Source organism: Penicillium argentinense (assembly GCF_028826775.1).
Source record: "Penicillium argentinense strain IBT 30761 chromosome Unknown utg000005l_segment0_segment0, whole genome shotgun sequence".
NCBI lineage: Eukaryota > Fungi > Ascomycota > Eurotiomycetes > Eurotiales > Aspergillaceae > Penicillium > Penicillium argentinense.
Window position 1 is genome coordinate 5832876 of NW_026622664.1, and position 17773 is coordinate 5850648.

The 17773-nt window shown below is 50.2% G+C and overlaps 8 protein-coding genes across 8 annotated transcripts; 4 read left to right on the forward strand and 4 right to left on the reverse strand.

Annotated features, from left to right (window-relative positions):
- Nucleotides 1-205: 205 nt before the first annotated feature.
- Nucleotides 206-2082, forward strand: N7532_006986 (uncharacterized protein; the record flags this gene model as incomplete). Its single annotated transcript, XM_056619479.1, has 4 exons — nucleotides 206-319; nucleotides 375-463; nucleotides 524-820; nucleotides 879-2082. 4 exons carry the CDS (start codon nucleotides 206-208, stop codon nucleotides 2080-2082), a joined length of 1704 nt encoding a protein of 567 aa, XP_056475638.1.
- A 1128-nt stretch (nucleotides 2083-3210) lies between these two features.
- N7532_006987 (GTR/RAG family Ras-related GTP-binding protein) lies at nucleotides 3211-4512 on the forward strand (the record flags this gene model as incomplete). The annotated part of the gene is made up of 3 exons (XM_056619480.1): nucleotides 3211-3440; nucleotides 3498-3599; nucleotides 3651-4512. 3 exons carry the CDS (start codon nucleotides 3211-3213, stop codon nucleotides 4510-4512), a joined length of 1194 nt encoding a protein of 397 aa, XP_056475639.1.
- A 626-nt stretch (nucleotides 4513-5138) lies between these two features.
- On the forward strand, nucleotides 5139-5955 carry N7532_006988 (putative heme/steroid binding domain protein; the record flags this gene model as incomplete). The annotated part of the gene is made up of 2 exons (XM_056619481.1): nucleotides 5139-5390; nucleotides 5461-5955. The coding sequence occupies 2 exons, from the start codon at nucleotides 5139-5141 to the stop codon at nucleotides 5953-5955; spliced, it is 747 nt and encodes a 248-aa protein (XP_056475640.1).
- A 315-nt stretch (nucleotides 5956-6270) lies between these two features.
- N7532_006989 (40S ribosomal protein eS25) lies at nucleotides 6271-6574 on the reverse strand (the record flags this gene model as incomplete). The annotated part of the gene is made up of 2 exons (XM_056619482.1): nucleotides 6271-6293; nucleotides 6352-6574. 2 exons carry the CDS (start codon nucleotides 6572-6574, stop codon nucleotides 6271-6273), a joined length of 246 nt encoding a protein of 81 aa, XP_056475641.1.
- A 4255-nt stretch (nucleotides 6575-10829) lies between these two features.
- On the reverse strand, nucleotides 10830-11625 carry N7532_006990 (uncharacterized protein; the record flags this gene model as incomplete). The annotated part of the gene is made up of 2 exons (XM_056619483.1): nucleotides 10830-10987; nucleotides 11043-11625. The coding sequence occupies 2 exons, from the start codon at nucleotides 11623-11625 to the stop codon at nucleotides 10830-10832; spliced, it is 741 nt and encodes a 246-aa protein (XP_056475642.1).
- A 207-nt stretch (nucleotides 11626-11832) lies between these two features.
- On the reverse strand, nucleotides 11833-13713 carry N7532_006991 (uncharacterized protein; the record flags this gene model as incomplete). Its single annotated transcript, XM_056619484.1, has 1 exon — nucleotides 11833-13713. One exon carries the CDS (start codon nucleotides 13711-13713, stop codon nucleotides 11833-11835), a length of 1881 nt encoding a protein of 626 aa, XP_056475643.1.
- Nucleotides 13714-14074: 361 nt separating this feature from the next.
- N7532_006992 (WD40 repeat domain-containing protein) lies at nucleotides 14075-15611 on the reverse strand (the record flags this gene model as incomplete). Its single annotated transcript, XM_056619485.1, has 3 exons — nucleotides 14075-14686; nucleotides 14741-15537; nucleotides 15587-15611. 3 exons carry the CDS (start codon nucleotides 15609-15611, stop codon nucleotides 14075-14077), a joined length of 1434 nt encoding a protein of 477 aa, XP_056475644.1.
- A 333-nt stretch (nucleotides 15612-15944) lies between these two features.
- N7532_006993 (tRNA-dihydrouridine synthase family protein) lies at nucleotides 15945-17710 on the forward strand (the record flags this gene model as incomplete). Its single annotated transcript, XM_056619486.1, has 2 exons — nucleotides 15945-16190; nucleotides 16250-17710. Coding segments are annotated over 2 exons (1707 nt in total), but the record flags the coding sequence as incomplete, so codon positions are not given.
- Between the last annotated feature and the right edge of the window lie 63 nt (nucleotides 17711-17773).

The following is a 17773-nucleotide window of genomic DNA, read 5'->3' on the forward strand; positions in this document are numbered from 1 at the left end:
CCTTGGATCCACTTCATTCCTATCAACCTTGGAGGACCTGTATGAACGGTCGTACCGCACAGGAAACGCCACCAGACATGCTGGACGATGAGGAACTTGGAGACGATAGTCTGGAGAGATAAAAAGAGTTGCCCGCAAGGTTTCTGGGGGCAGGAAATCCCAATTGTCGTTTGAATTCTTCTCTTTGGCATACTCTCAAGTCACGATGGTCATTGATTCAGGTCGAGAGAATTTGGCGTACCATGTCCAGGCTCCTACTCAGGAGGCTGAGAAGCCCAAGACTCGACAATTACCAGTCACTCTACTCTCCGGGTTCCTGGTATGTCTTGTATCATGCTTGAAATTATTGGGGATAATTGTTAACAATTGAATAGGGCAGTGGAAAAACAACTCTCCTAAAGCATATCCTTGGGTCACCGGACCATGGCATGCGCATTGCTGTCATTGTCAATGACATGAGCTCGTTAGTATCTGAGATCCATTGATATCTTATGCTGCATTATACTTATCCCTTCTCTGCTAGACTCAACATCGACGCCGCTCTCATTAAGAATCACAAAGTCTCCCAAACCACAGAGAAGCTCATTCAAATGCAAAATGGCTGCATCTGCTGTACCCTGCGTGGCGATCTTCTGTCCGAGCTGGCACGCCTCACCAGACAGAATGACATTCAATACGTTGTGATTGAGAGCACCGGTATCAGTGAGCCGATGCAAGTCGCCGAGACCTTTACGGCGGAATTCAGTTCTGCGATGCTGGAGGCCGAGGACCAGATTAGTGCCGAGAACGATGAGGAAGCGAAGAAGATCTTGAGTGAGATGTATGTCTTTGTCACTCCTGTCTAGTGGTTAAGCACAGCTGACCTAACATTTTGGCAGTGTTGAGTTGGGTGGTTTGCATACTATGGCCCGCCTCGATACCACAGTGACGGTCATCGATGCTTTCAATCTGCTCTCAAATTTCGACACCACAGAATTTCTCTCCGACCGATATGGAAGGGATGAGATTGTCCCCGAGGATGAGCGGACTATCTCTGATCTCATGGTGGATCAGATCGAGTTCGCCGATGTGTTGATCATCAACAAGGTCGAGACTATCGACCAAGCCAAGCGTGATAAGATCATGCAGCTGCTCAAATTGCTCAACCCGGATGCCAAGATTCTGGAGTCCAGCTACTCCAAAGTCGACGTACGCGAGATCATCGCGACTGGCAAGTTTGACTTCGTGCGCGCCGCATCCGGTGCCGGGTGGCTCCGTAGTCTGCATGAGATGACCATGCAGAAGACTGGCAATGGTGAACGCATGGCACCCAAGCCAGAAACACTGGAGTATGGTATCAACAACTTCGTGTACTCGGCTCGTCGACCTTTTCACCCTCGCAAGCTCTTCTCCTTACTTCACGACAAGTTCATTCTGCTTCAAGACAATGAAGTAGATGACGAGGAAGAGGATGAAGATGAGGATGACGAAAAATTGGACGGTGCGGAGGAAGAAGATGAGATGGACACTGACACCGAGTCTGTGGAGGACTTTGATCAACCCGACCCTAAAGACATACTTGATAATAAGCGCAATCATGCGGCCTTTGGGCCCGTCCTGCGCTCCAAGGGCTTTTTCTGGCTGTCGACAAGGCCTTTCCAGTTTGGCGAGTGGAGCCAAGCGGGCGGAATGTTAACGGTCGGTTGTGGGGGGCCTTGGTTCGCCGAAGTGCCGGACGAGGCGTGGCCCGATGACCAGGATGTGCGCGAGTCGATCGCGAACGACTTCCAAGGACCCTGGGGTGATCGGCGCCAGGAGATCGTGTTCATTGGCGAAGGTGTCAACGAGACCGAGCTCACTGCCATCCTGGACGAGTGTTTGCTGGACGACCGCGACATGAAGCAATGGGAGAAGATCATGAAGAACAAGCGGCTGAGCCGGGAGGCCAAGACGAAAAAACTGGCTGCGATCTGGGAAGACGGCTGGGAAGAATGGCCCCAATTCGAGATTGAAGATGAGGAGGAAGTGGTGGGAGGAAAACACCGCATAAGCGAGTACCTCGGCCAGCAAAACCACCGGGGACATGTCCATAGCCACCGATAGAGACCCGCATGCTCGATACGAGAAATGCCGGCACAAAAGTAGTTGAATTGATGAGCATATGTGTTGAATTTTGTCGATCTGTTGTTGCGTGCTGTGGGAAAGACTAGGTCAAAGTAGAAGTGACCCCTCACGCTGCCGCTGCGCTTAATGGCGGTGCAAGTTGGGGCTTATCGATAACCCCTCTTGCGGGCAACCCAGCTTGGTCCTCCTTCCTCCAATTCGAGGCATTGTCACTCCCACCTTCACGCGATAACCGACCTGCGTGGTATTTGACGTTCAGACCAGGGTGACCCTTCCAATAGCCGTCCCCCCGTCCTCCGCTGCGCCAGAGGATGCCTGACGCCTGACGCGATCCCTGCCTCCCCCAAGCCACCAGCCACCATTCACCATCGTCCATCGTCCATCGTCCATCCCAGTCCGGCCTGCAAAGCGACTGCACACATTCGGTCTTGACTGGTTTGCGTTAATATCGCGGGTGACCCTCGATTTGTTGCGGCTGTACGTTCGTCCCCTGGCACCGCAGCAGTTCGTCCAAACTAACTTGCTCCTCTCAGGAACCCTCCCCGGTATTTGTGACTGACTGCTTCCATGGAGGTAAGAACCGCCCCCATCTGTCAGGCAGACCTTTTCCATGTTCCCTTCGGCCCAATTTCTTGCTTTTTTCTGTTTCTTTTCTTTTTCTCTGCTGCCTCGTGTCCTGCCCATTGCCTCCCATCTGGCTGGTCTCTTGCCGGTGGCTGTCGGTTGCTCGCTGCGTTCGCCTGCGCGCCAGGCACGTCAATGGTGAGGCAGACCCTTAGGTCCACAACTCTTTCATGCTTGGACGCGATGCAGACAATACTCCATGACTTTCCTGTTCTTCAGGTGGAGGAATGGATGGATACGAAGTCTGAGGCATCCAGGCACTTTGGGGGCGCACACGCGCTGGTCAAATAGCGCCCCGTGTGTCGCGATGGGCTCCGGAACCCCGTGGATCACGTCGGAGAGTATTTTCCAGCCGCAAGAGCCCTGTTGCCCATCGCCTGGTCCCAACCGCGTTGCCTCTGCAACGGCATGTGATGGATTGACTTCTTTTTCGCGCGGTTCCCATCTTTTTCTTTCCTATACGCCCTCCTTTCGCGGCCCAACATGCCTTGGCCTGCGGTCGAGCCATCCCAGTTCATTGAGCGGGAGATCGAGCGACGTTTGATGAGCGCATATCGATCATCTTCTCTAAAGACCGAAGCCCAGCTAAGCCTTGAACTCAATCTGCAGGGAACTCACCAAGTCGGCTCGTCGGCGCAGGCTAGAACCAGCCTTGTGCCCAACACCCAACCACGCGATGCCAAACCTCGTCTCCTTCTCATGGGACTCCGCCGGTGAATTAAGCACACATCTCTAGATCCATGAATTACGTGACTGACATTCATCTTCAGGAGCGGCAAGTCATCCATCGCCAGTGTAGTCTTTCACAAGATGCCTCCGAATGAAACCCTCTTTCTCGAGTCTACCACACGCATCCAAAAGGACTCAATTCAGTAAGACTTTGGTTAGTTCCATTTCGCGATATCTGTTAACATTTCCTCCAGCTCCTTCATGGACTTTCAGGTCTGGGACTTTCCGGGCCAGCTGGAATACCTCGAGCCGTCCTTTGATCTTGAAGACATTTTCGGCAGCCTAGGTGCGCTCGTCTGGGTCATTGATGCCCAAGATGACTACCTTGATTCGGTCGCGCGGTTGAACCGCACCATCTTGACAGTGCAACAGTACTACCCAGGCATCAACATTGAAGTCTTCATCCACAAGGTGGATGGGTTGTCCGACGAATACCGTCAGGATACCTTCCAAGATATTGTCCAGCGGATCTCCGACGAACTCAGCGACGCGGGATACGAAAACGCGCCCGTGCACTACTACCTCACCTCTATTTATGACTATTCCGTCTTCGAGGCCTTCAGCAAGGTCATTCAAAAGCTCATCCCTAACCTCTCAACCCTCGAAAACTTGATCAACACTCTCGCAAACAACTGTGGCTTTGAGAAGACTTACCTTTTCGATGTCCTCAGTAAAATTTACATCGCTTCCGACACCCGGCCCGTCGACATGGCCTGTTACGAGATGTGTTCCGACTATATCGATGTAATCGTCGACATCTCAGAACTTTATTCTTGGGACCATTCCCTCCGGAAACCTAAGGGTGACCAGGTCCAGGAGGCCGAAAGTCATGTCGTTCTTCACGATGAGACAATGATCCATCTCATGGAGATGAACAAGTACTTATGTCTTGTTTCAGTTATCCGAAACCCCGAGGCCAAGGAAAAGAAGGGTCTCATTGATATGAACTGTCGCACTTTCCAGGATGCGCTGAATGACGTCTTTTCCCGATCCTGGGAACAAGAGCAAGAAGAGCGAGCAGCAGCTGCCGCCGCCGCCACTTCTGCGGCAGAGTGACCTCTCGTCACCACGATCCCGAAAGAAAATCAGAAATGGCTAGTTGAGGATATACTTAATTTCGACTTCCTTCGAGCCTTCAAGTCTTGCCTCGTGCTCGCCAAAATCATGAATTTGATGACAACTTGAATTTTTTTTTCGCTCATATCTCGACTTGGCGAGTGTCCAGATAGTAATTTGTAATATTACTAGCTTCAGATTTCGTATTTTACATTTCACAATTGTTAGACCCATTGCTGTGTTGTTCTTGTTTTTAGTATGGGACGGATACATTATATATCTGCAAGGTGTGGGCGGCATAAGCTTACTCACACAACTCTAGCAATTGTCCAATAATGGCAAATGTGTTGTGATAGGATCTACTGAGAGGCCACATGGCAAGATGTAAAATGGTGCATCACATTTAACCCATTTCGATTAATGTGAGATCATGACGGTCTGATTTAGATGTGTTGTGCTGCGGTTTTCCCCAATAGGGTACTTGTGCTGTGCTGGGTACAATTCTCAGTCGAGGCGATCTTCCCCAGGTTTTCAACCACACCTCTGCACCAGTGTGCCCATCCCTACCACCTCTCAATGAGTTCCATTCGACGACAGTGAACGAGACTCGACGTCACATCTAAACTATGTCAGAGCTTCGCCAGCGCCCGACCGCAGCGACCTCTGGGTCCAAACGCGATACGGACACAACGGCATCGCGACAACCGCGTCGCCCCTCTGAAGGGAGCTGCAGTATCAGTGTGCTAGATATCATCCGCGTTCTAGCGACTCTGCTCATCGCTTCATGTGGCCTTTCTTACTATGTGACCAACTCCGAGTCTGTCCTGTGGGGGTACCGCCCGTGGTATACACGGTGGCCGATCGTGAAATCGTACTTGGTGAGCAACATCACCGCAAAGTGCAAAATACGCTTTTACAATAGCTGCTGATGTCGACTATTTTGAATAGACTGGACCGGTGCTCCTAACACCCTCCCAGTTGTCACTCTACAATGGCTCCGACCCCTCCCTCCCCATCTACCTCGCTGTCAACGGATCCATCTTCGACGTCTCCGCCAACCCAGCCATGTACGGACCGGGCGGAGGCTACAGCTTCTTTTCCGGACGCGATGCGACGCGTGCATTTGTCACAGGGTGTTTCAAGGAGGACCTTACCTCTGATCTGCTCGGGGCAGAGGAGATGTTTTTGCCGGTGGAAGATGTGGAAGACGAGGGTATTACGTCGGCACAGAAGAAGATTCGGAGGGAGAAGGAGGTGAGAGTGGCGAAGCAGCAAGTCCATAAGACTGTTGCGCGCTGGGAGAGCTTCTTCCGAAACCACAAGCGGTATTTCCAGGTTGGCAGGGTTATTGACGATGGCGATGGAAACGAACGCAAGGGTAAGCGTCCTCTCTGCGAAGGGGCGCAAGGACAAAGGCCCAAGCGAAGCGAAATGAAGGATTAGGACCTTTTTTTGTTTTCGGGATTGAATGTTACGTGTTTTGATGGTGCATGTTGATAGCGGGTCGAACATGGGCCTAGTCAAATTGATGGTTGACCAATTTGAATCTACGTATTACGCAGAACAGAGCACGAATATTGAAGTTTTTGAAACTTTTTTATTCTTCGTTCAACCTGACACTAGTTCAGAAAGCACGAAGCCCACAGTGCCGAGAGTCAGGCGTCGGACCACTATGCATCACACCGAGCTTCCCATGTGAAATGATATCATTCGTAAGAGGAATAGAGAAAACCGCGAGAAATGGAGGAACGGAAACGTTTACTCGGCGGAGACGGAACGGGCTGGGTAGACGATTAGTATGCTGGCAAAAAGTTCGATGGAGTCTCGAGTAGAACGCACTGTAGATGTTCATCTTGGAGTGGCCAACGACCTTCTTGATCTGACCCTGAGCCTCAAGGTCGTTCAGGGCCTTGCGGGCAAGGGAACCGTTGATCTTGAGACGGTCGACCAGGGTGGCGACGGTGATCAGACGGTAGGACTGAACATCCTTGTTGAGCTTCTCAAGGGTGGACTTCTCGAAGACAACGGCGTGCTGGGCCTTGTCCTTGACTATTAAGTGCATATGTTAGTTGTCGCTCGTTCGTCTTGAAATATAGCGTTTCGCATCTTCCTCCATAACCGATCGCCCAACGACTCCTGTGCTATTTCGTTCGGTAGGGGTGCCGGGCGAAAAAGTTTCAAGGTCGTTGTCACGGTCGGCTGGATTGCGATCGCGAGGATGCTGGTAATGGTGATATCGTACCCTTGCCCTTGCTCCACTTCTTCTTTTGCTTTCCTGCGGGGGCCTATCGCGAAATTATGTTAGCTTGCGTCGTCAAGGTGTCGTGGGATGGGCGCTCACCATTTTGTCTGTCGGTGGTGGATGGTCGGAAGAAAGTCAAGAAAGTCAGCTTGGGCGGGCGGATCGAGTGCGAAAATGGCCGTGGGGCATGACTAATCAGATCAAGCCCTAAGCCCCAAGTCACGTGCGGACCCCCTCGGTATTAGGGAGATGTGTGTTGTTATTGGTCATCTAAGCTAGAATGGAGTATATGACCCCCTGATGGTGGTCACGTGGCTCCCGGACTATAGTTGATCCACGCCGGAGGAAGATCCTCGGATGCAGCACGCTGGCACTCCCACTCATCCGAGATCTCTACCGAAGGCGTCAGAAACGACTAGGGTCCTCCCACTAGATCACGGGTGAGTCAAAAGAAAGACAAAATAGCTATATACAGGCAGTCCTGGGGGAAAACCTCCATGCAAAACCCTGTGGGACAAAACCATGGAGGAAACCAGGCCAGTTCGGATACATAGATCCCAATTCCATCATATCGCTTCCATTCCCATTCCCTTGACATGACGCTGATGCAATTCCTTAGGCAGGGCCTTTGTCAGGATATCTGCAGTCATATCTGCCGTACGAACGTATTCGAGTCGAATAAGGCCATTAGCAATAGCCTCGCGAATAACATGGAAACGGATGTCGATATGTTTCGATCGTGGAGAGGGTGAATTGCTAGGTCGATTTGCAGTTGCAATAGCACCTTGATTGTCGCAATAAATGATGTTGGAGGGCATTGAATGTTCTGCATACTGAGGCAGAATCAAAAGGATGAGTTTACGAAGCCAAATGACTTCAAATGATGCAGTTGCTAATCCAACATATTCAGCATCATGAGTCGAGCTTGTGACTAGGGATTGCTGTTTCGATTTCCAGGCTATCGGGCCACCGTTCAGAAGGAATATAAAGCCGGAAGTCGAGCGTCGATTGTTGAGATCTGCAGCGAAATCGGAATCGCTATAGCCATATAGGATTGGTTCGGTGGAAGATGGTTTGCTGAAGACGATGCCTAGGTCCTGGGTGCCAGCCAGGTACCGAAGCAATCGTTTAAGTGCTGCTGCATGCTTTACACCCGGTTTCTGCACGAATTTTGATAGGCGTGAAAGTGCGAATGCAAGATCAGGTCTTGTACAGATCATTAAATATATCAGCGCTCCCACTGCAGCGCGATATTCTGATGAATCTGCTTCACTTAAACGGTCTGCATCAGTTGCTTCAACAAGTGGATGCTTGGGGTCTAGGGGAGTTGCAACAGGGTTGCTGGGTGCATTAAAGCGTTCAAGGATTCGCTTGATGTATGCTTTCTGATGCAAAATGGCTTTGCCATCTCGATAGTCAATATGGATGCCTAGAAACAGCCTGGGTGTTCCCATATCCCGAGTGTTGAATTCATTGCAGCATTCCTGGACGAATTCCTCAATAGCTTCCTGATCACCAGTTAGCAAAAGGTCGTCAACAAAGAGGAGAAGTATCATGAATTTGTTTTCGTGGCTGCGAATGAATATTGTTGGCTCAGCATCACACTGATAGAAGCCTGCTTTTGATAGGAATGCGGTCATCCTATCCCACCAAATGCGCGGTGCCTGTTTGAGTCCATACAGTGACCGGCGGAGCTTCAGAATATATCTGGTTGGATCTAAATCCATGCCTTCTGGTATCCCCATGTAGACTTCAGAGTCTATGCTGCCATTAAGAAAGGCAGTGATAATATCGAGATTGCGTAAGGACCAGCCATTGAACACAGCGATCGCCACCAGGAGTCGGAATGCAGCTAAAGAGGCAGTTGGGGCATAGGTCTCCATGAAATCAATTCCAAAGCGTTGGAGAAAGCCCTTGATCACCAAACGTGCCTTATAGCGCGTACTTCCATCAGGACTCAATTTACGCTTGAATACCCACTTGCCAGGGATCGGCTTGCACCCATTAGGCATTTGACTGATCTCTTGAACTATCCAAGTTCCATTTTCTTCATGAGATTTCAGTTCTTCTTGTACTGCTGGTGGCCACCTAATCGGATCCTGGAGCAAGGCATCCGAATAGGAGAGAGGATCTCCATTGTGGTCTGTTTGGACTGTCCTCTCTGCTGCTTGCCTGGGTGGGTAGGAGAGCGACTCCATACCTTGCACGATCAAAGCGGCTTCCACAAGCTCCCTAGTAGTATCGTACTCGTGGATTTTGGCGCAGGTGCCGAATACAACTCCTCGCTGGTTGTAGACGGTCTGGCTGTCCGTGAGGAGTGCCAGGGACGGGGGAACGTCCGATTCATCTGCTAGTTCCATAGGATCCGCAGGCTTCGCAGGATCGTTTGGGTTCACAGGAGCTGCGGGTGGGTGCAGCCAGAAGGGGTTCATCGAGGAAGGTGGTATGCCTGATACTGCGGGAAGCACTCCCGATACTGACTGACCAAGTACAGTATCGACCGCGGAACCAGGCGGATTTCGTTTATGTGCAATCGATGGTTTGAAACCAGCTGGGCGTTTAAGCCATGGACCTGGAAAGAGGTCCTCATCGAACTTGAGTTCGGAATGGTTGCTTGTTTGCAACGTGTAGAGATCAAGACATTTGTAAATAGAACTTGAGTCTTGTACATAGCCTACCATCATGGCTGGCCTGCAGCGAGGATCAGAACTCGAGCTGCGATGCTCCTTTCGAAGGTGTATCCAGACTAGACATCCCCAGGGCTTCATGGAAGCGAGCGATGGCTGCTTGCTGTACAGTAGAAGGTGTGGGGAGATATTACCTAGAGTAGAAGATGGAAGGAGATTAGATAGGAATACCGAAGTTGCAAGGGACTCAGCTTGTAGTCGGTAGTCATCTAGAACACCAGCTCCAGCTCTCATGGAGCGTTCCATGTTCTTGATTGTCTGGACTCTTCGTTCGAGTACACCATTCTGTTGCTTGACACCAGAGGTAGAAAGCTGATGAAGAATTCCAAATCTGCGGTTTATCTCGCTGACCATGCTGTTTGAGAATTCACCAGTACCACCATCAGTCCGCCATGACCTGATGATAGTATCAAATTGGGTCAGGATCATGTTTATGAAGCCTTGAAGAAGAGGTGCAATGGCTGAAACATTCTTGCTTGAGGCAAAGAAGCACCATGCAAAACGCGTGAAGTCATCAACAAGAAGCAACATATATTTGGATCCACCAAAGGAGATGCCATCCAGAGGAACAAGGTCAGAATGGACTCGGTCAAATGGCTTGCTGCAACGTTCAAGCACAGGAGGGTGAGGATTTGCCTTCATTTTACCCTGGAGGCATGCAGTACAGGTGGGAAGCTTGCGTGGTACAGATAGCTTCATCATAGCTCCCACTGAGCGGAGATTTCGGTGGCCTAGTCGATTGTGCCAGGATCGAAGTGTGCTGTATTCTCTTGCACGGAGGGCTCGTGGGCTGTTCAATAGAGATGCAGGATTCACATGCGTTCGATAAAGATCTCCACGTTTGGAGTCGGCGAGCTGGAACCATGCAGAGTCATGACTCTGTCGAATATAGACTTTGCCATTTTCAATGAGAGTTGAATAGCCAGCTCGGTCAAGAAGCTGCAGGGATAGCAGATTCTCAGCCAGCTTTGGTACGAACCAGACATTCAGGACAAGGAGATGAGGACCAATCTGTAGAAGTTGGGTCCCAGATCCTTCTGCGTGGATCTTTGTATTATCTCCAAGGTAGATCTCCTTAGGGTCAAGAAAGTGTTTGTAGTCCTTGAGGTCTGATTTGCTGTTCGAAAAGTGCTGAGTGGCACCAGAGTCAAGGATCCAGCTGAGATAATCCTTCTGCTGGGTTTCACTGTTGACATAGGAGGCTCTCGCGAGGAGGAGGTGTGTCGGATAGTTGTAGGGATTTGATTCGGAGCCTTGAGGCTGTGAATAGGCAATATTCGCCTGTGAAGGTTGCGGAGGTGCAGGCGAAGATTGAGGTGGATACTGTGGGATATTCGGCTGCTGGACTAGATAGGCACGGCTGCCATCTAATCTTGCAGCTCCAGTATCTAGTTGTTGTTGACGAATTCGACAGTCACGTTCAAAATGGCCTTCTCGTTTGCACCAGTTGCAGATGATACGCTTGTTTCGAGAGGTTCGGTTTGATCGACCACGGCGGTTTGATACTCCTGAGCGGCCTTGGTCACGGAGATGCTGAGCGCTTGATCTGCGGTTTGGTCGACGACCTCGAGCTACTAGAGCTTGGCCAGAGGTGTTGTCACCTGCAGAGGAGGTGTCTTTGATATTGGCAAGCAGGTAGGTAACAGTTTCGATAAAGGGTAGGTTCAGTTGCTTGGCTGCTTGGCCTTCTGTCTTGTAGCAATCGGGAAGTCGATTCACAAGGATATGGACTGCTATATCTCGATGTATCTTGTAGGGGGTGTTTTCGAGAGATAGAAAGACATTGCGGAATCGGCTTGTATAGGTAGAAATGGTGTCTTTTGGTTCCCATTTGATGCTCTGGAACGATTCGTATTGGGCGAGCAATGGTAGAGTTGTTCCTCGATCACAGCCAGCCTTGAGCGAAGACCAGAGGTCTCTAGGATTTGTATGGCCAACAAGGAGCTTTCGACATTCAGGAGCAACATGCTGGCGTAGCTTTGCAAGGTTCTCAGTCAACGTTTTAGCGATATCTCGATTGACATTGGAGGTAGGAGGTGGCACGGTTGCTGTAGAGGATGGATCGATGTATTGCCAGAGGTCAAAGAGGATCAGATGGTCTCTCCAGAATTCGCTCCAGTCAACCCAATTCGAATAGTCAAGGATTGGGAGCTTTTCACCGGATGAGGGAGAGGCAGCTGACATTCTTGAAGGCACAGCGATCATAGAACAGCTCCTCTAGCTCAAATTGAAGAGAAAAGGGTCTCATAACCTGTTAGGGAGATGTGTGTTGTTATTGGTCATCTAAGCTAGAATGGAGTATATGACCCCCTGATGGTGGTCACGTGGCTCCCGGACTATAGTTGATCCACGCCGGAGGAAGATCCTCGGATGCAGCACGCTGGCACTCGGTTAGTTAGTGCAGACGCGGTGATTGGTCAGACGATGACAGTATACCCGTGCCTTAGTCAGTGCCCCCACTCGCTCCAGGTCGTCGCCAAGTGGGTGCACCACGCCACGCCGATAACCACGCCACCCCAATAAAATTTCACCCCCCCTCGACGGCGACGGCGCTCCGTAGACCTTCGCTTTGCCTCTATATTTTTTCATCCTCTCATTGAACTCGCGACGTCTGATAGTTCTCGGTGAGGGCAATTTGGGCTCGATTCGAGGGGGTTCTGTAGGAGAAATCGGCGTTTTTTCACCTAAGTTTGGTCGTGCATCCTTTGCTGCGCGAGCCTCTGCTGCCTTCTGCTCACGTGCCTTGCGCTCTATAATTGAATTTTGTGCATCATGAGGATATAGACGACCTGTGATAGAACTGAGGCCTTTGCCTTGGACCTGCCGTTTTGTACGCTGTTTTGGAGCGCTGAAATGGTTCTGGAAGCTCTGCTCAAGATGACGGTTCCGCTCCACATTTGCTAATAGACCATCACATAGTAGGTCTAAACCTCGCACGACTTGTGGGTTATTAGAGATATCTTTATTTAGAATCTTCTTAACAACACGGCGAGCAGAGCGAGGGGTCTTGATAGGACTTGAGGGGAGTGGTGAACTGCTCTGTGGAGGTGGTGAAGGTGTATTGGCAAGCCAGCCTTCATCAACAGTAACAGTAATATTAGAGGTAAGGCCTAGGTTAACCTTACCTAATATTAGATCTGGATTATATGGAACCAGACCTGTATCACGGAAGGCATGACGAATTGTAGAGCGCTGGAAGACGCGCTTGCGGAGATCTGGTAGTTGATGTAGAAACGCGCCTTTGTGTATAGTATCATCGAATCTCCCCTCTGCCTGTAGGTGCGATGTCTGTGCCTTATATGCCTGCTTATAGACAACAAAGGGCTTCTGGTCGAGTGGTTGGCATAATTGTGTCAAATTTGACATAAAATTCCAGGCAATAATGTTGTTATCCTGGCAATATTGGAGAAACTCGACAGTAATATGTGATGGATGACCGTCAAATAATAGCAGCCTCTGCTTGCCTGCTGCCTTTGCATATGTCTGCTTATCGAATAATTTGATCCAGTCAAGTGCAATCTCGCCGTTCGAATAACCAGTTTCGCTAACATTGACAGGGTAATTAGGCACATTGCCTTCATACCACGACTCCATATGACGTGCACCTGGAAATATGATATAAGGCGGCTCTACCATCGTTCCATCGGCACAGGCACACTCAATGACAGAGACAAGTGTACCCTTCTCAAGTGAGGCAAAGCGCTTATCACTATACTGTGAGGGCCCTCGAGTCGTCTTGCCTACTCCAAGCATAAATCCAGTCTCATCAAAGTTGTAAATGTTATGCGTGAGTATCATATTATTGCCATCGCAATGCAGATACTCACGAAGCTTGCCATACCAGATTTCAAGCATTCCAACATCCTCTGCCTCAAGACGCTTCTTATTCACAGGTCGGTGACGCGCAATACGCGTTCCAAGTGGTTTAAGATGCCTCTCCTCAAAGCGATAAACCCACATTTTGCCTACTGACTCAGGCGCGAGAATATGATTTGCAGCAGCAATAATCTCTTGGTGGGAGGGTCTGTACCCTACTGAATCAAAGAATTTCCACCAGTGAACAAGGCCCTGAATTTGCCAGGGATCTAGGGTCTCTTGGTAGGGTTTAGGAGCGTGTAAGGCCTGCCGACCTTGAAGACGCGCCCTAAAACGCTGATACGGAACGCCATATTCGCGCGCAATTTTAGACAAATTTGGCTTCGATTTAAGCGAGGCAGTGTACTCTACTGCCTTCGCTATCTGCTGCTCAATTTTGACTCGGTCGGAGGACATGGTTGGTGAATAAGGTGATGAAATGCTTCAATGTGGTGAAATTTTTATTGGGGTGGCGTGGTTATCGGCGTGGCGTGGTGCACCCACTTGGCGACGACCTGGAGCGAGTGGGGGCACTGACTAAGGCACGGGTACTGTGATTCTCCCGATGGCTTTGTGACCGTTTATGGAGTGCTTTTGCAACCGAAAACTATTTTCGAGAGGTAGTTCTACTGTTGTCTGAGCCAACTGGTGGGAAAGACAATGGTTAACAATGGACTCAAAATGTTGATGGTTGTGGATATCATCACGGACAGGTGAAAGCTAGAGGGTCTATCTAGTATGTATTACATCATGCTTCAGCATTAAAGTAGACAGGCTATCAGCTTATACTGCCAGTATGACCTCCATAACCTTGACTAGTCACCGCATTCAAAACTTCAAAGGCAACCTTATCGTCCAATTCTGACAAATATCCGACCACATACTCCTCCGCCGAAGCGAACCAGAAGGCTGAGTCATTCTCTGACCCAACGAGCCATTTCACTTCATACTTCCCACTTTCGCTTCTTTGTGTGGGAACTTGGACAATCACAGGATAGTCATTGGGAGACCACCACCGTATAGTTGGAAGGTTGTTCGAAATTGCATTGATAAGCAGCTGTTGTGTGGAAGGATGCCATGCCAGTTGTCGAACGGGTTGCTCATGTACCAAGGCGGATAATAGTCTTGGTGTACCATTCAAGGACCATATCCAGACAACATTATACCGCGCAGTATCTACGGTTGCAAGCATCGTACCATCAGAGCTGAATGTCATAATTTGTACACCTCGTGGTGGCCCTAAACACTCGGGACTCATGTTGAATGCAGAAGAGCTAGTCGCCTCGGCGTACTCTGCGTCCCCAAGGGCACTTGTATATCGTTCGCGCCATATTTTGGCCGAGCTTTGATCGGATGGGAAAACATGCGAGAGTGTAGTGGAGCACGAGAACTGCCAGCAGTATTAGTATGGGAATCATTCGACTGCTGAGCGAAAGTTGCATACCGTCCTTGTTCGGAGAAGGTCAATGTTGCCGTTGACTTTGCCAATGGCGAGAATATCACTGGCTCGGACATTGCCGGCAGGGCTCCATTCAATGAGTTTGACACCCAGATCAAATGACTCGTCTACCTCCGATGGACCAGTATAAGTTCTGAATAGCTGTCCATCAGCGGTAAAAATAAGCACCTTGGTTCCGGAGCTAGCAGCGTCCCAGACGGCAATCCACCTTCCGTCTGGACTCCATTTCAGCCCTTGGGCGTCAAAGGTGGGGAGCACAACCCGATTAATGAGACTGTATGATTGAGGTTCGTGGATCGTGAGTAGGTCGGATGATTCTGGCTTCAATAAGATCGCGAACTGCCTGGTTTGCGGGCGGTATCCGAACCCAAGGTGATGGGAAAATTTCGGTGATTTGATCATTGAGCTGTGACCCGTATCTAGCGAGTGAATAGCCATTTTGGTGTGCCATGCGTGGAAAACAAGGATCTCATTCTCGTAGGCACCGAATTCGGTGTTCAGGGTCCCAGGTTCTAGATTTTCAATCTCCGCGAAGAGCTGCAGCTGATCTAGTTGCCAGACCGAAATGCGGGAGTCACTGGCAACGAGAAGACGTCGCTCAATAGACGGTCGAGTGAGATCTCGAGTCGGAGAAAACCTAACTGTTTTAACCACAGTCTCTTTATTTCTTGCGACATGCAACTTCTTGTTTTCTGAAGCAGGGTTGGAGTAGAGAAGCAGGTCTTTGCCGCTTATATGAGTTGCAAAAAGTCCATCATCGGACAGTGTGAGGGCCAAGGGTGCTATTTGATCGTCAGAATTAGACCATTCAATGCGCAGCAAGGCACTTACCTCCGATTCCAGTTGAGGTGTCCATTGTTGACAAGGACGTCAACAGCAGGGCGCGTCGAAGTAGTGGTTATTATACTGGATTGCTTGGTGACTCCACGAAGTTGACACGTGCGGGTTAAAATGGCGTTATGTATCTAGATACCCGATTCACATCAGACATACATTCAACTTTTGTCTGTTGTGCCTGTGTTGACAATCTTCAGTCGGATGAATCCATGGATAGCCAACACGCGCTAAGGCATCAGCTGTTTATGCCTGAAAATTTCGATAAGATAACACTAGGATCAATGTAAATCCGACCCGAGATAACGAGCGCGGCGCAAAAAGTCTCACGAGTCGTCGTCCTCCGATGAGTTAGATTTCGGCTCCAACAGTCAAAATAGGCCTCACGAAGACGTTCTCCCCTTGTCTGGGGCGCTCACTCCTGAGACTATCCAGACTACAGCTCAGAATGGCGTCCGATAGCACTCAGGTAAAGGCGCCAAACGGCGCCGAGCAGCCCTCCGCAGCGGCCCCCCACAAGAAACTACTGGGCCGACAGTTCTACGAAAGCATTGGAAGTCCTAAGTACATTGTTGCTCCGATGGTGGATCGGTCTGAGTTTGTGAGTATGCCTCGACACATCTCAATTGCTCTTAACTAAGGATTTCGTTCTCCGTCTAGGCCTGGCGCATGCTCACTCGATCATTCATGCCCGAGGAAGAAGCGAAGTCGGTCCTCGCATACTCCCCAATGTATCACGCGCGTCTCTTCGGTGAACAAGAAAGAGTGCGCTCGGGTAGTTTTCAACCCACGCGGGCGGCCATTGGCGACTCGAACAAAAAGGATGAACTTTTCCTCGATGGAAACCCTGCCTTCGACCGACCCCTCTTCGTTCAGTTTTGCGCGAATGACCCGAATGAGTTTCTGGAGGCTGCGAAGCATGTCGCACCATACTGCGATGCCGTTGATTTGAACCTTGGCTGCCCGCAGGGCATTGCGCGGAAGGGTCACTACGGAGCTTTCCTTCAAGAGGATTGGGACTTGATCTATAAACTGATCAACAAGCTGTCAACTGAGCTTTCGGTGCCTGTTACGGCCAAGTTCCGCATTCAGGAGACCAAGGAGAAGACACTGGAGTATGCGAAGATGATCTTGTCTGCTGGCGCAAACATTATCACAGTCCACGGACGTCGGCGAGAGCAAAAGGGTCATGAAACAGGACTTGCAGACTGGGACCACATCCGCTATCTGCGCGATAATCTGCCTTCGGAGACTGTCATCTTTGCCAATGGCAATATATTGAACCATGATGACATCCAGCGTTGCCTCGACGCGACCGGTGCCGACGGAGTTATGAGTGCGGAAGGCAATCTTTCTGATCCTACCATCTTCAGCAAGCCACCACCTGTTGGTAGTGAAGGACGAGACTACTGGCGAGGCCGCGACGGAAAGGGTGGATACCGCATTGATGCCATCTTGCGCAGATACCTCGACATCATCTATAAATACGTTCTTGAGCAACCAGTTCCTGAACGAAAACCTCTCTTCCTCCCATCTGACCCGGTGGATGAGGCGGAAGAGGCAAAGGAAGCCGCCGAGCAGGCTGGCGAGGAAGAAAAAGACGGCCCACCCAAGAAGAAGCAAAAACGCGACAAGATCAAGCGACCAAACTCGCCCAACCTGGGTTTCATGCAGGGCCACCTTTTCCAAGTTCTCCGACCCATGGTCGGAACTCATACGAATGTCCGCGATGCCCTCGCTCGATCGCGACCTGGAGATATGCCAGCTTTCGAGCACGTTCTCACTCTGATTGAGCGGGCTATCAAAACTGCCCTGAAAGAATATGAACAAACCCCCGAGAAATTCGAGAAAAGTCCGGATGAGACTTTGACGGGATCTAAGGCTACCATTGCTGAGTATGGGCGGCCTTGGTGGGTTTGCCAGCCTTATATTCGACCCCTTCCCGAGGAGGCTAGAGAGAATGGCGCTCTGACTGTCAAGGGAACCGCGCGTGGACCAAAGGAAAAGACAGAGAAAAAGGAATCGACAGAGACGAACACGCCAACATCCGAGGGGGCCAACACACCTGCCAATGACACGCCGTCCTCGACCATCCCACCGGATCCCCTGGTCAGTGGATAGAGACGACGAGGCACAAAAGATGCCATGCACATAGAATAAAAGATATTCGATCTCAAAGGCACT